This window comes from Stegastes partitus, unplaced genomic scaffold, assembly GCF_000690725.1.
Source record: "Stegastes partitus isolate 25-593 unplaced genomic scaffold, Stegastes_partitus-1.0.2 Scaffold1417, whole genome shotgun sequence".
In the NCBI taxonomy this organism is placed as follows: domain Eukaryota; kingdom Metazoa; phylum Chordata; class Actinopteri; family Pomacentridae; genus Stegastes; species Stegastes partitus.
In genome coordinates this window covers 14,983-30,502 of record NW_007579148.1, presented here as the reverse complement: position 1 = coordinate 30,502, position 15,520 = coordinate 14,983, and the positions used below count along the sequence as shown (strand labels likewise).

General features: G+C 43.5%; 1 protein-coding gene across 1 annotated transcript in view; it reads right to left on the bottom strand.

Moving 5' to 3' along the window:
• Nucleotides 1–10,760: 10,760 nt before the first annotated feature.
• Nucleotides 10,761–15,520, bottom strand: part of acer3 (alkaline ceramidase 3) — a 10,239-nt gene continuing 5,479 nt past the window's right edge. Inside the window, exons 7-11 of the mRNA XM_008299427.1 lie at nucleotides 14,597–14,655; nucleotides 14,374–14,475; nucleotides 13,429–13,533; nucleotides 13,295–13,340; nucleotides 10,761–13,171 (exon numbers count right to left, since the gene is read on the bottom strand). Of these exons, the coding sequence (XP_008297649.1) occupies nucleotides 13,118–13,171; nucleotides 13,295–13,340; nucleotides 13,429–13,533; nucleotides 14,374–14,475; nucleotides 14,597–14,655 (366 nt within the window). The 3' untranslated portion in view covers nucleotides 10,761–13,117. The remainder of the gene's footprint in view (nucleotides 13,172–13,294; nucleotides 13,341–13,428; nucleotides 13,534–14,373; nucleotides 14,476–14,596; nucleotides 14,656–15,520) is intronic.

Here is a 15,520-nt window from a genome sequence, read left to right as displayed (position 1 = left end):
AGAGTTACAGTTTCAACTCTGCTGATCGCAGATGAAGATACTGTTTGTAGTTTGATTCTGACAAACCGTCTTATTCCTTCTGAAGTATGTGAGATTAAAAAGAGACTTGTTTTAAACTGATCATGCATGTGTGACCCTGTTTCTACAGTATGTGATGGCCAAAAGGACCAGATGCTTATTCCATTCATGGACATGACAGAGGGCCAAAGACAGCGTCAAAGCATCTCCTAAACTGTTATTGAACCCAGCCGGTCTGTCATATGTCCGTCCATCCATCATCTCTACACCTTCATCCTCACTAGAGCTGTAGGGGGCGGAGCCTATCCCAGCTGACTCAGGGTGAAGGCAGGTTCACCTGGACAGGTAACCAGTCTATCACAGGGCTACACTTAGAGACAGACAACCAAGCACACTCACATTCACACCTACGGACAATTTACAATCACCAATTAACCTCAGCATGTTTCTGGACTGTGGGAGGAAGCCGGAGAACCCGGAGAGAACCCACGCTGCACGGGGAGAACATGGAGACTCCACGCAGGAAGATCCCGGGTGTCCTCACCGGGACGCCAACCGGCGACCTTCTAGCTGTGAGGCCACGGTGCTAACCACTGAGCCACCTGCAGCCCTGTTCTGTCTTATATTTGAATTCTATTTGTGTGCTTGTTTAGTGGATCCATGAAGCAAAGATTTGCATATTGAAGGTTCTGGTGGAAGATGACAATCATTTTATAGTGGCTGATGATTGAGGGTTGACAGCTTATACAGGAACTTGGCGTTATTCCCCACAGACATATATTAATTATAGTCTTTGCCTTTACAGACCTGTCTGCAAGGTGAAAAATGAAATGATTTATGGTGCAGGGTCCTTCCTTTCTTTCTTAGGTAATGCTGCTGTCGATGAGTAAAGTGTTAAACTAATAAAGATATCAGGGATAGGAACAATAAAACCACAGAACTGGAGGACTGATGTTGTTTAAAGTGTAGAAACAGGGATGACCAAAGAGAGGCGTATATATGAAGAGTTCATGTGCAAAAACAGATCACTCCATTTTTATAGATTTTCAGAAAACTTCTTTTTTTGTTGTTTGCTTGAGACGATATCAGTCAGAGTGAAGCTGGGTGGATGTGACTCCGTGGAAACGACCACAACAGAGAGAACTTCAGTTTGATTGATGATGTCTCAGGTAGACGATGGAAACGTGGGTTTCTGAAGGTTTGTGAAGACGGAGTTCTCTGTTCTTGTAAATGAACTCTTCATATTTAGTCTCAGATGTGGGTATGTGCTGCCTCAGTTCATATGTTAGTTTAAGATCTTTCCAGCATCAAGTTGACAGTTTAACTCAGGACTAATGTCCCTAAAACATTTTCCTAACAAATGTCATCACTAACAGCAGCTCCCTGTCTGGCTGATAAACTCATCTCCTGACTCTGTTCTGTCCCGGCTCACATCGCCCTGTACCACCCAGAACCCGAACCCATCGCCCCGCCACTGTCTTCTTTCACAGCAAGTCTCGTCAGACTGAAGGTGGAACCAAGTGGCTCATGGAGAGTCACCGTTATCTACAGAGATCTATACATTTAGCTTCAGGTGCTACTTTAGAGAGGCAGACGGCGGAGACACGATTTAGTTGTCTTATTAAGTTATGAGATAGATATGATATATTTCTGTTATCTCTACAAGAAATCAAAGCTGTGCACTTTGAGACAACAAAATAATTAAATACATGAATTCCTTTCTTGGCATCATACAAAAAAGAACAAAATTGGATGACAAGTCAAGACGGTACAAGAAAGAAAGAAAAGAAAACAGAAACAGAATAGTGACTAACAATGGTAATAAAAGAGTGTGTATTAATAAGCATTCAGCAACTTATGCTTCATGATTTACAGAAACCACACAAGAGTATTGTATCGAGATTATTTCAGTACAGAAGAAAGATACCACCATAGATGCCACCAAAGTTACCCAACAATGTTCATGTTTGTGTGTGTGTGTGTGTGTGTGTGCAGCTGAGGCAGGTATATTAGAACAGGTAAACATCTCTCGGTCCTTGATTGTTTTATGACTCAAAGTGGCCACACCTTTAATAATGAATAACTTTGAGTCTCAATAGGATTGAAACAGGTGAGTTACATGAACGTTCCCTTCACAGCCTCACCAACAAGGAAAGCAGCTGTAGTTATAGAAGAGCTGCAGCATGTCACCCTGTGATGACGTCTTTGCTCTCCTAAACCTGCTGGGACAGCCTTGGCAGCTTGTGATCAGTCTTTTGCATCCCCATGGAGGACTTTTGGACCTCTCTTCTCTGCACAACGGTTTTTTTCAGCCACATTACACAGTTTTTCAAACATGAGCTGCTCTTTTAACGTTTTGCCACAGCATCTCAGCTCGGCCACTCCAAAACCGGGATTTTGTTCTTTTTGAGTCATTCAGAGGAGGACAAGCTTGTGTGCTTTGGGTTCTTGTCCTGCTGCAAAACCCATCTGTGTTTGAGCTTCAGGTCATGAACTGATGGGCGGATGCAGCACCAGTCAAAAGTTTGGACACCTTCTCATTCAGTGGTTTTGATTTATTTTCTATATTGTAGATTATTACTGAAGACATCAGAATTATGAAAGAACACACATGGATTTAAACAAGCCAACCATTCATCATCTCTACACCTTCATCCTCACTAGGGGGCGGAGCCTATCCCAGCTGACTCAGGGTGAAGGCAGGTTCACCTGGACAGGTAACCAGTCTATCACAGGGCTACACTTAGAGACAGACAACCAAGCACACTCACATTCACACCTACGGACAATTTACAATCACCAATTAACCTCAGCATGTTTCTGGACTGTGGGAGGAAGCCGGAGAACCCGGAGAGAACCCACGCTGCACGGAGAGAACATGGAGACTCCACGCAGGAAGATCCCGGGTGTCCTCACCGGGACGCCAACCGGCGACCTTCTAGCTGTGAGGCCATGGTGCTAACTACCACCAGCAGCCCTTCGATCAAACAATAATATGTTTTATATGTTAGATTCTCTAAAGTAGCCTCCTTTGCTTTGCACACTCTTGACATTCTCAGTCAGCTTCATGAGCTCGTCTCCTGGATGGCTTTCCAACAGTCTTGAAGGACATCCCAGAAGTGCTGAGCACTTGTTGGCTGCGGTCCAACTCATCTCAAACATCTCAACTGGGTTTAGGTCGGGTGATTGTGGAGGCCAGTTCATCTGACGTAGCACGCATCACGTTTGTTCTTGGTCACACAGCCCGTACATACCTGGAGGTGTGTTGGGCTCACTGTCTCGTTGAAAGACTAATGATGGTCCCAGTGAGTTCAAACCAGATGGGATGGCACGGCGCTGCAGATGCTGTGGCAGCCATGCTGGTTAAGTGTGCCTTGAATTTTGAATAAATCACCAACAGTGTCACCAGCAAAGCCCCCCACACCATCACAGCTCCTCCTCCAGGCTTCACGGTGGAACCACACATGCAGAAACCATCTGCTCACCTTCTCCCTGATTCTCAGCCTTGTGATTGGAGGACAGTCTCATCGTAGCGTTTGATTGTTTTTGCAACTGCACTTAGGGACACATTCAAAGTTCTTTAAATGACTGACCTTCATGTCTTTTTTTTTTTGGCCTTTGTGCCTTTATTTGATAGTTCAGTGAGAGAGAGAGAGAGACAGGAAAGTGGGGGAGAAGAATGGCAGGAAGATGTGTGGGAAAGGGCCATGAGTGGGATTCGAACTCATGACCTCCACATGGGGACTGTAGCCCTGCACCTGGGACGCCAGCTCCACCAGGTGAGCTACAGCGGCGCCCCAACTGACCTTCATGTCCTAAAGGAATGATGGACTGGTATTTCTCTGTACTGAGCTGACTGGGAGAGAACCCACGCTGCACGGGGAGAACATGGAGACTCCACGCAGAAAGATTCTGGTGCCCCCACCGGGATGTGAACCGGCGACCTTCTAGCTGTGAGGCAACAGTGCTACCAACTGTGCCACCCTGCAGCCCCAGCTCCAGTTTAAGACATCTTTATTTCTCTCCGTGTCAAATAGCTTAACTCTTCTCACTCGCACTGTAATAATGTGAGTTCAGCCATTCCTGGATCTCTTTTTGGCTCAAATCCAGCCCACAGAAACAAAAAGAAGGGTCAGTTTCTTGAGAAACAAGGCAGCGTGATGAACACTGTGTAAGTCAGAGCTGCAGCAGCAAAATGAAGACAGCACAAAGGCAACCAGCAGATTATTTTTTTAAATAAAAACATTTTAAAAATGCAAAGCTGTAAATACTGGGAACTGAATGAACTGTTTGTTTTTTTTCTCTCCTTCCACTGATCGAAGCCTTTATGTTGACATACAGACGTGATCGTGTTCTTATTGACGGTGACTCCAGGAGGAAACCAGTGACAGCATCATCAGGTCCAGAGTCATCGTCCAGTTCTTGTGAAAGTAGTGACGTTCCCATTAGTTGTACTTTGTCTGTAGTGCTTTCTGAGAACGGCTGCACTAACCTGGTCAACTTAAATGGAAATATTAGCTTTAAATCAAAGCGTGCTGTTGTTATGACCCTGTGCGGGTCATCTGTGGTGTTTTGTGTTTTTGCTGCCTGTTTCTGTTTTCAGTGTGAGTGTGTGTGTGTGTGTGTGTGTGTGTGTGTGTGTGTGTGTGTGTGTGGGATGAACGAATGAATTCGGAGCAGGTGGTGACCCTGGATTGGCTGTCTCACCTGCTGCCGCGCCGGATTCCAGCCACACCATTGGTCAGAGAGCGGGCCAACCCACTATTTAAACAGCCCGCCAGCTGCACTCATCCTCCTCACCTCCAGCCTCACCACCTCAGAGAAAACCAGCAGGCCATCGAAACTGCACCGCAGGAGGATGCAGCAGAAGTGTGTTTGTTCCAGGATCGTGTGTTTGTTCCAGGATCGTGTGAAACAGATCCTGAGTCCTGTAGTGACTCTTTGTAAAACTTGTAGCTAGAGAGCAGAGTAGGAGGGAGAGGCCTTTTTCTTTTGAACCTTTTTCTCCTGTTTTTTGTTTACTAGGTAGGTCGGTAGGTTATTGTCTTTTATTTGCTTTTTCTTTTCTGATAGGGAGATCAGGGTTCATGTAGAATAGGTTTTTGTTTGTTATTTTGGCCTATGTTCCCTCTACATTGTAAAAAATAAAAGAAACTGCTCGTTTGATACCCGGCTTGTCGTGACTGCTGGCCTTCTTTGAGGTGGAAAGACTGGTGTGGAGCAAATATCATGTTATGCTCAAGGTTCCCCTAGACCGGGGCATAGCACTGTGTTAGGTATGCCTGCAGACCTTCTCCTTCACCTTCCATGTATGTTCTCAGTTCTTCACACTATACACACACACTGTCACCTATGATTACTCTGAAAAACTGCCAACAAGTAAAGCTGAAACTTCAGGTGCAGTTAGAAAGAGAACAGGGGCATTATTTTAAAAACTACACACCCCTTTTACCTTCAGATTAGCAGTACCTTTTGAATAAGCCTTCCAGTTAATCCTATCCCAAGTGGACGATGATGATGTCAGAACCAGCAGCCGTTCCTCCGGTGTTTCCATTTCCCTGATCAGCAACTGGGGCATTTCCAGCATGAGTCACCTCTGTATTGATAAGGCCTCGCCCAGATTTACAGCAAGGACACCCGCCTGAATCAGCTCCCCTGTCACAGCTGAACACCTTTTCAGAAGATCTAAATAATATGAGTCAGAAGACGCCAGCATCCTGGAAAAAACCTTCAAATGACACTCATTAGGAGTCTGACACACGTTTTGACACGGACTCACATTCCCTCGCTGTCCCTGCAGGCCAAAACTCAATCTGATGTTTCCATTAAAACATGTCACATTTTAAAAATGACATAAATGAAGCACTTATTTTCAGTGCCTGGATGATGATTTAGTGTTTGTCAGGCCTCTCTCCTTCATGCTGTATGAGGCTTTTACAGCTTGCGTGTGCTGCACGTATCCTGTACTGCTCTAAACTTTTAGCATGTTTCGTCAACATGATGAGAACATTTTATAAAAATCTGCGCTATATAAACGACACGTCAAAGTGTGCCATACTAACTGTTTCATGGAAGTTTTGAACAAAACAGAAGCTGTGTTGCCAACCAACTCAAGGGAGGAAGGGGTTTTTACAGATTGGTCATCATGCCCAAGTGGTGGTTTCCTCTTTTTCTCAACTCACTAACGAAGTTGAGTACATCCATGTAAGTGTGCCAGGAGAGTCTGGCTTTGTTTTGTGTTTTAATGTGATTTATGAGCTGTGTAACGTCCAGGGTTAGGGTTATTGGTATCACCCTCTTCTTATGCTGTCTGGATCAGGAGCTCTGCTTCCACAGCGTCCCACACACCAGAATATGGCTGGACATGACTTTACAGTGGAACAATGTGTTTGTGTTCATAACTAGCAAGAAAAACAGCAACACACCGACTGCCTTTACATGACAGTGTGTATGTAAGTTACCCAGAGAGGAATGCGCCGTAGCCTAAGGATGCTGTAATTATTCTTTGTCTAAACTTGCTCTGGGTACACGACACTAGAAGCTGCCAAGAAGCCCTGCCTGTCAAAGGCTATTGTATCCAAAAAAACATGCTCAGCGAAGTGAATGCCGGCGCGCTGCTCGATGCTACGCATCACGCTGTGACTCTTCCTGCTGCTGCAGATGTTGAGCTGCAAATTTGGAAGATAAAAGTCTGGACGACATGTAACCTGGAGAACATCAAATGCTTTCATTGGATTATTTTCAGTAATTCAGATCTTAGCATCGTAGCAAAGACAAGCGCTCACAGCTTCTGGTCTGAGCCTCCACTATCTACTGGTCTGCTTGGGATTCATTCTAACTGACACACATAACCAGAGTCAGCATCGGGCCTCGGTGCCAATGTTGTGCTTGTTGTTCAGTCCTGCTTCTCCTCTTCTGAGCTGGGTTCTGATCCATTATCGAGCATTATGCCTGGGCACATTTTGGAACTTCAGATCCATGAAACCTTATTTAAACTTAATGGAACTCAGCGGTATGAGTCTAAATGCTTTTAGATGTAAAACACGTTAAACAGGTCATTACTTGGTGAATGAATGACATCAAGGACATGACACCATGAAGCAGACGACATGCGTCACAGAACACGACATGATGAATAAGTACCGCTTGGCCCCAAGGTGTGACTACTTGCGGTGTGTAATCAGCTCACAACACTCGAGATCATTGAGATGTGATGGTGAGATAAAGTGAACAGATCAAGATGTTCACCTGAAGCTTCCAATAGAGTCAATCCACCACAAAACATGAACGTGCAGAAACACAGCGCGGTGGGAACAGAACATGCAAATGATGTTAAAAACAACAGCACACACTGCTACGGATGCCAACGTATTTATAATAGCTACAGAACTAGAATTAGACAGAAAGATCATGAAACACAAGAGTCTCAGGAAGCCTTAAAAGGATCCACGTTTGTGAATTCAGACTTTGTGCTGATTCTGGCCCTGACTGCTGTGTCCATGCTTCATGTGTTAAACAGCGATTTATGAAAAATCCTGCCGACGTTACAGACTGAGGACTCAATGCTTCCATATGAAGGATGTCAAGCATAAAGACAAGTGTGTGAGGCTCTGTCCTGTCCTATCAGCGGGGCAGCGTGTCACTCATTAAACACCCCCAGAGCCTGGTTTGGTACAAACTGGAGACGCTAGCATTTAGATCTGAAGCACTTCATTTAGAGTGCATCACATGACTGTCATTGTGCCTGATCTTTGTGACATGTCAGTGAACTGTCTTTGTCCCAACATGTTTTACTACTTCCACAACTACTTCTACACACTTGCACACACACCTTTATTATTCTCTGGTGAAAAACACATGACAAACAAAGACTTAAGTGGGAACTAGTGGACTGAATCTGTGAATAAAAGCTGATGACGCATATTTTGAGCTGGGTCCAAAGCAAACCTGTGGTTGTGTTCTGGAAGAGGCCTTCTGTATGATGTGTGGTTTTTTATGGCCTACACTCTGAGTCAAAGGTATAGGAGTAGTTCCTCAAGGTGCAGCCGGTTCTGTTGAGTTGTGTTGCACTGTTTGATGTGTGGGTTGCTCGGCATTGTGACACTATGAAGCAGCTTCTGCCTACAAGTGCATGCAAGTAAATAGTGACAACATTAAATTGTAATAAAATGATATACAACAACAAAAAAACTTAGATTTATTTTTATTATTTTATTAAGATTAAAATTAGGTATCCAGGGAATTCTTTGGATTCATTTGGTTTTCATGTATATTTTTAGGCTGCAGGTGTCTCAGTGGTTAGCATCGTTGCCTCACAGCTAGAAGGTCGGTGGTTGGCGTCCCGGTGAGGACACCCGGGATCTTCCTGCGTGGAGTCTCCATGTTCTCCCCGTGCAGCATGGGTTCTCTCCGGGTTCTCCGGCTTGATAATACTGCTTCAGGTTAAATGTTCAGTCAGGTAAACTTGTATTTTATTGATACTTGATACTGTAAATGAACCCTGAACCATAAATAACACTGTGGGGTCCTCACTTGGATTTTTAAACATATCTGATCAATCTATAATACTGATCTTATGACTGTGGTAATAAGAGGGACTTGGTTTGACTTGTGACTACATTTTTTACAACCAGCATACAGTATTTCTGTAAATGTACAGAAATAGGCCAGTGCCTGCAGGTGCAGTGTGTTTGTACCCAGCCGGCTGCTGCCCCACCCTCAGGTGACATGAGTCAGATCGCTGTCCCAACAACAACGGGGCATAATCGCCTATAAAATGGGACAAAACTCATGAGTCATGTGATAGTATATAATATGGCTGATGATGCTCTTAGAGTCATATTCAAATGGATGCTGTGAGCAGCTGCGTCACTTCAGTCTGTTGAAAACATTAACCCCTTCAAGCACTGTGTCCACCACACAGGAGTACTAAATGTGCACCAAGTTACTCCAAACCAGCAGGGACCGATCTCCAAAACCATCTCAGTATTGCATTTAATACAATTCACTTCAATTCAATGTTATTTATATAGCACAAATCCACTGCATATGTCATCTCATAGGATTCAACATAGTAAGATGAAGACCTTTCACATTTTAAACCGAGAAACCAACAGTTTGACGTTTCCTTGGATTCCCTTTGAGCAGCCAGTCAGTGGCAGTAAGAAGGAACCAGACAACGGGGAGGAAAGAAAACCTTCAGCAGAACCAGGCTCAGCTATATAATCACTGTCTTAATGATTGGCTGTAGCTCAGGTGGTACAGCGGGCTATCCTCCAATCGTAAGGTTGGTGGTTCGATCCCCTCCACAGTCAGTGTTCTTGGGAAGACGCTGAACCTGAAGCTGCTCCCAATGGCAGCAGCACCCTGTATGGCAGCTCTGTTGGTGTATGAATGTGTGAATGAGAAGCACTGTAAGGCGCTTGGATAACACGCTGTGTAAGTGCAGACCGTTTACCAAACATTTCATCATGAATACAAAACGGCAAATTGATGTGTCATCTGTGAAATATTAGGAAAAACCTTTTCTTAGTATTTTATAGACATAGAGGTACAAACATCTTCTCTCATTAACCGTAGTGTAGGAACACCTCGATTAAAGTTTGATCCATACAGTTGTTGTCATGTTTTGTTGCTGCTGCTGTTTTTATGAGTGAAAATGTGATTAATAATTACACTCATCAGCGATATAAAAAGCTACATAAATGTTGCCTGATAACATATAAGATCTACATTGTGAGTTGCTGCACAGCAGATAGATGTAAATAATCATGTGGGGAGGTTTCACAGTCTGTTTAACTTGTGTACATCTTAACAGTGACTTCCACGACACATGTATGTTCATTTCTCATGCCAGTAGCCAAACATGTTCCCTTCAGCCATACTTACATACGTCAAACTTTTCAGTTGCATTCCTGCCAATATTCGTAGTTGTTTTTTTTTTTTTTCAGAGGGCTTAGCTGATGTATGACTCATAGTCTGATCTATGGAACATGTTGTTCCTATGTTTTGTTCATGTTCTCTTATACATGTATCTGTTCTCCCTCCCCTTTACTCCCGACTGCAGCTGCTGGAGGCACCTGGCGCTCACCGACCATTCCTCCTGGTAAAGGGAGTGTTTTCTTCCCGCTGTGCTGCTCAAACGTAATCCAAAGTAAACTTTGTTGTGTTTCTCTGTTTAATGAGTAATCCTCACCGTTACATGTGAAGCCTTGAGATGAATTATGCTTTGAATTAAATTGGCACTATAATAAATGAAATGGAATTGAAAAGAATTGGATAAACTTTTAAAAAACATGTTTTTTTTCCTCCAGCTGTTGACAGTGTTTTCTGATTTCATTCTTTTAAAGCCTTTAGCCCCAATATGTCAGCAAGATGAAACAAGAAAGTTAAGCTGGTTTTATTCAACAATTAGATTTTAGTTCTGGAATTTCTGCAAAATTGTACATTTTTTAAAGCGATATGTCATCTGCATGTATTTGAAATACAAAATGACATCAGGGATCAGCGGGTAAGTTTCATGGTTATATCTGTTAAAAGCTTTTGTAATATTTTGTCTTGCAGTGGGTTTTAAACTGTAGATGTCTGGTGGACAGCATCCATCTCGCTTCAAATACTACACATTGGAAAAACAACCCTGTTGAACGTGTTCCAGATGTTTGGGAGTTTTAACAACCTTTGATAAATTCTCACTCAGCTTTCAGTAACTCATGACGATCCTTCTGTAGAAACGTGCACAAAAGTTTGACACATGTTCTTTTATTGGACAACACAGGACATCATAAACAACTGGCACGTGACCAAATCCAACAGAAACATTGGCAGAATCAACACATCTTGTATGTACAGTCAACACCGTTAGACACCTGGAGCTAAGTTGCTGGACAGTGAAATGAATGGAAGGCCAGAGAATCAGGCCCAGACTTTGCATCAGAAGCTGTTATTGTTTGTCCTCCTGATGCTGCTAACAATCAGGGGACGGGCACACTGCAGAACACACGGGACAAGTGTAATGGTTTATCATGAACATCAAGGCAACTCGGATTACACTGCAAGGATTACAATAAGGCACCCTCTGTGACACGTGCTCACCTCTACTGCTGAGCAGTGGGTCAAGACAACATACAGCCAAGACTGCTCACATCTGGACAACACTTCTTTCATACATTGTGCTTATGAATATCTGTAACACTGGCTTTCTGCACTCACTCGACCAAAGCACGGCGCTTCGTGACACTGCATTTATGCATCATGACAAAAGAGTGTATAATGTGTCATCTCAGGAGATCACTGTGCGCACAGCAGTTTAGCAGGACGTGACCATCGTGTTGTGCATCCTCTACATGACCAGTTACTTCAAGCACTAGCGTCTACGTTTCCATCAGACGTCAACAGCAGCAACGCAAAAATAAAAAGCCCTTCGTTTTACAGAACAACTCCCGTATGTGAAGCAAACACCCTCAGAGTTCTACAGTAGGTAGGTAGTAGTTCTTCAATGCACTGTGGCATGCTTGGCAATGTCTGAAATAAGCTGGAAGTTTACGCCACCTACTGGTTGTATCATAAATAAACATTTATTTTATTAGGTGTTTAGTATGTGCCATTCGACTCTTCAACTTGATGCCATGGAGTCATAAACAAAAGGGACAAAAAGGACCAATAAATAAGTGTGTGTTCAATAAAACGTAGAGATGTTTAAGTACCAGAGTTGTCTCAGCGTTTGTGAGGGAGTCGACCACAGCACTGCTCTCTGCTGTGACCATGATACTGAGGGAAGGAACCAGGAAACAAACAACCGCCCAGAGCTGGCTGTGTCTGGAATCAGCTTCCTGTAGCTTATTATATGCACGTGTCTCAGTCGTTCACTTGGTCCGTTGAATTCTAACAGCTGTGAAATGTTCTCAATGAGCTGGTTTACGTTCAGCATTTAAATGTTTCCCTCTGAGCTGGCTGCAGCAGCTACAGAAAGACGGCGGTCATTCCTGGTGGCGCTCCTGCAAGCCTGATCAACAAGAGAGTTTGTTAAGATGACACACCCAAAGGGAAGCTCACTGTGAGTCTACACCACTCATCCCCTGTGGGCTGGAAAGGTGACTGCAAAGTCTTTCTCAGAGTACATATCAGTGTGGATTATCGCTTCAGCACTGTCCGAGCAAGCATGAGATGTAGGAAGTGGATCAACCTGCCCTGTGGAAAAACTCACCCCTGTTAACAAAACCAGAAGTCAGCGTACTGATGCTGCAGAAGAACATCTCCTGCTTGTCGATAATGACGTAAACCATTAAAATGACATGACTGCTTAAAATCTCAGTGCAACTTTGGCAACCAACAATCACCATTTTTAAACAGGTAAGAATTCCAGTTGTGGCACATCTTAATGCAAACAGTTCAAGTAAAAGTGAAACTAGTGGCCAAGCAAATGAACGAGTCATGTCAGCTGAGCTACAATAACACAGGACCACTTTCATCTTGCAGCTGGCAGTTACTACGCCATCGGTAGCAAATACATCCAAAAACAATGTGGTGCTTGTTTAAAAGGAACCTGAAGCACTGCGGTGTAAGTAGACCTCCCTCAGCTACTCGTTAAACTATCCACAGGTAATAGTCTTATTTATACTTAGTTATAATAGGATCTATTTCAGCAGAATCAGGCGTAGGAGATTCAGATATTCACAGGATTGAACATACAATAACAATGTAAAGTGTATTCTGAATTAATCACACTCCTTTCCCAATCAAGCCAGCATCCACAACCCCTTCAATATGCCCACTGCAGTGGACAAGAATATTCATTCATCGTATTGAAAATGTATGAACAAATAAAAGAACTACACGCAAATAAAATTACAGAAAAGCTAGTCTAATAAATTAAAAAATCTTCCATTTCTTGATGGAACTGAACCGGACTCAGTGCTATACTGTACTTAGTTAATTCCCACAGTGCAGAACCGAAGGGTCCTTGGGGTGGTGCCTTGGGGTCCACCAGCCCCTGGCTGTGGGCTGTCTTCCCAGCAGTGGCAGGGGGGTATTGACAGGTCCCTGTGCCAATGGTGTCTGGATTTGGCAGTCACCATCCTTCAGCTGGTCCCATCCCTTCATTTCAGCTCGTCCTCTGTGGCTCAATGTGCAGCGTCGGCCAGACTCCACACAGAAACTAAATAAAGTCGACAGAAGGCAACACGTCACGGGTCAAACTCCAAATGCGCCACCAACAATGAAAGGGTTAATGGAAATACACAATGACATAAATAAAAGCTGAAAACAGTTAGAGACATACCTTTACTTTTGGTCTGTACTTGAGGTAGGTTGATCTGATCTGCAAGCTAAAACAATAAGAACATTTGATTTTAACGTACGTGAACAGCTAAGCCAGTGCAGCTGTAATGTCCTGTGAATAAAGTTGAAGTTTACCTGAGAAGTATGTGCAGGTAGGATCCCAGGCCTGTGAAGATGTGCCACCAGGCATGGAACTGTGTTACTACTCCAACACCAGGGGGCAGCGTCTGTCTACTGGCTCTGAGAGTCAAAGGAAGTGTTGACCCAACAACTTGAGTGAATTAGGAAAACAAACATGTGGTCTGCTGCAGCAGTGGTAATCATCCTGCCATCCTGTGGCCCAGCAGCCATTTACTGGTCCACTGTGAGAACACTGATTCATGTAAATGTGCATCTTTGGCTCATACTTTAATCTTAAAACATCATTTTGCTAAATGTGCTCCAGGCAAAGCACTCTGAGCATCACTGCGCTACAGTCTGACAGGTTTCACAAAAGGGAAGATATAAATAGTTTAAATTATGTTCTACATTTTTGAATTAACAAATGTTGTCATATTAAAACCCAAACATTTAAACATGCATGTTAGATAAATAGTTTAAATTACGTTTGTTGTATCACAGAACATGATGATTTCCAGACACCGACATAAAAGACATGAACATTGTGACTACGCTCATGTACCGGTGATGTGCACGTTTCCCACATGTCAGCTCTCAAAAGGAGAATAATGAACCCTGTTCAGGACCCTGGGGGTCTCCTGGACCCCAGGCCGCTTGGTGTAGGTGACTGGCGTAGTTTTTTTATTTTTGAAGATGTTTTTTCTTTAATATAAAAAGAGGGACATTTGTCATGTATTTGGAACCAAAAATCCGCCAACTTATCAGAAAATGATTTAACATAGTTTAAAAGTCTTTAATGACACCAACAAATTTTTTGCACCGATTCTTTCTTGGGGTCCAATGGACCCCCAAAGACCTTCCACGTCTGGAAACATGAAGGTCCTGAACAGGGTTAACTATGGAAATTATTTCTGATCAAATGTTTAAAATATTAATGTGTTTTCCACTTCAACCACTCACCTTAATGAGTCACAGAAGATATTGTCAATGTTCCACAGCAGGAACCCTAACATGAAGATGCCTAAGGAAGTGTAAGCCAGCGGCCTGAGCCATGGGTACACCCTCAACAGAAACAACAGAAGAACACCCTTCAGCATGTTGCTGCTTCAGTGAGCATGAATGAGCATCAGTTCTTCTGATATGCTAATGTTTTCCACTGTAATGCTCCTCGTGGCAAACTTACCAAGTAACAATGAAGATGGAGCGCATCACTAGGCAAGCTACCAGAGCACCATACATGACCTGGACAGAGGGGGACAAACACACATACAATCTGTAAATACCAAGTCACCAGAGCTGGTTCGGCTTCAACAATCTGTTAACGTGACAGCATGCTGTCATTCAGACATAGTCCTCGGTCACTTTTAAAACAATGTTCCCCCGTGCTGCATTCATAGACACCCACCACAGGAACAAGAGAGGTGTTCGTCATACAGGCAAGATTCAACAGAACATCAAGTGATGTTCAGAATATACGAACGCAGCAAAGACCAAGTCCGAACTAACAGCAAGCTTATCAATCTGTCCAAACAACTGATGAACACTTTACTAACGTCCATCCATCATCTCTACACCTTTATCCTCACTAGGGTCATGGGGGGCGGAGCCTATCCCAGCTGACTCATGGTGAAGGCAGGTTCACCTGGACAGGTAACCAGCCTATCACAGCTGACTCAGGGTGAAGGTCACATAGGGGCAAAAAAATCGTATTTAGGTCACTTTAGCCTGCTGTCTGAACGTAGCCTTATTGTCACCCTATTCCTGTCTCAATGTTGGGGATCATTTATAATTAAAAGTAAAATGCATAAATGCATGCAACGCTCTCGCTTTGGTCTCACTCATATAGATCCTGCTGCTGTTTGATTCTGTAGATATTTAATAAACTCCTACAAACAGCTGGAAACAAACCAAATCACTGTGCACAACTTGAAGCATGTTGCTTGTGTAACCTAACTCCAAGCAGTTCAGATGTGTGCTGTGTAAACAGTCATATTAGATGGTACCAGGTCTCATTTAGTGAGACTGCCATCAAGACTAACGAAAAAGTGACAGCAGTGCTCATTTAGTCATGAAGCCGACACATTCAGAGGCCTGCATGTCTGAAAGA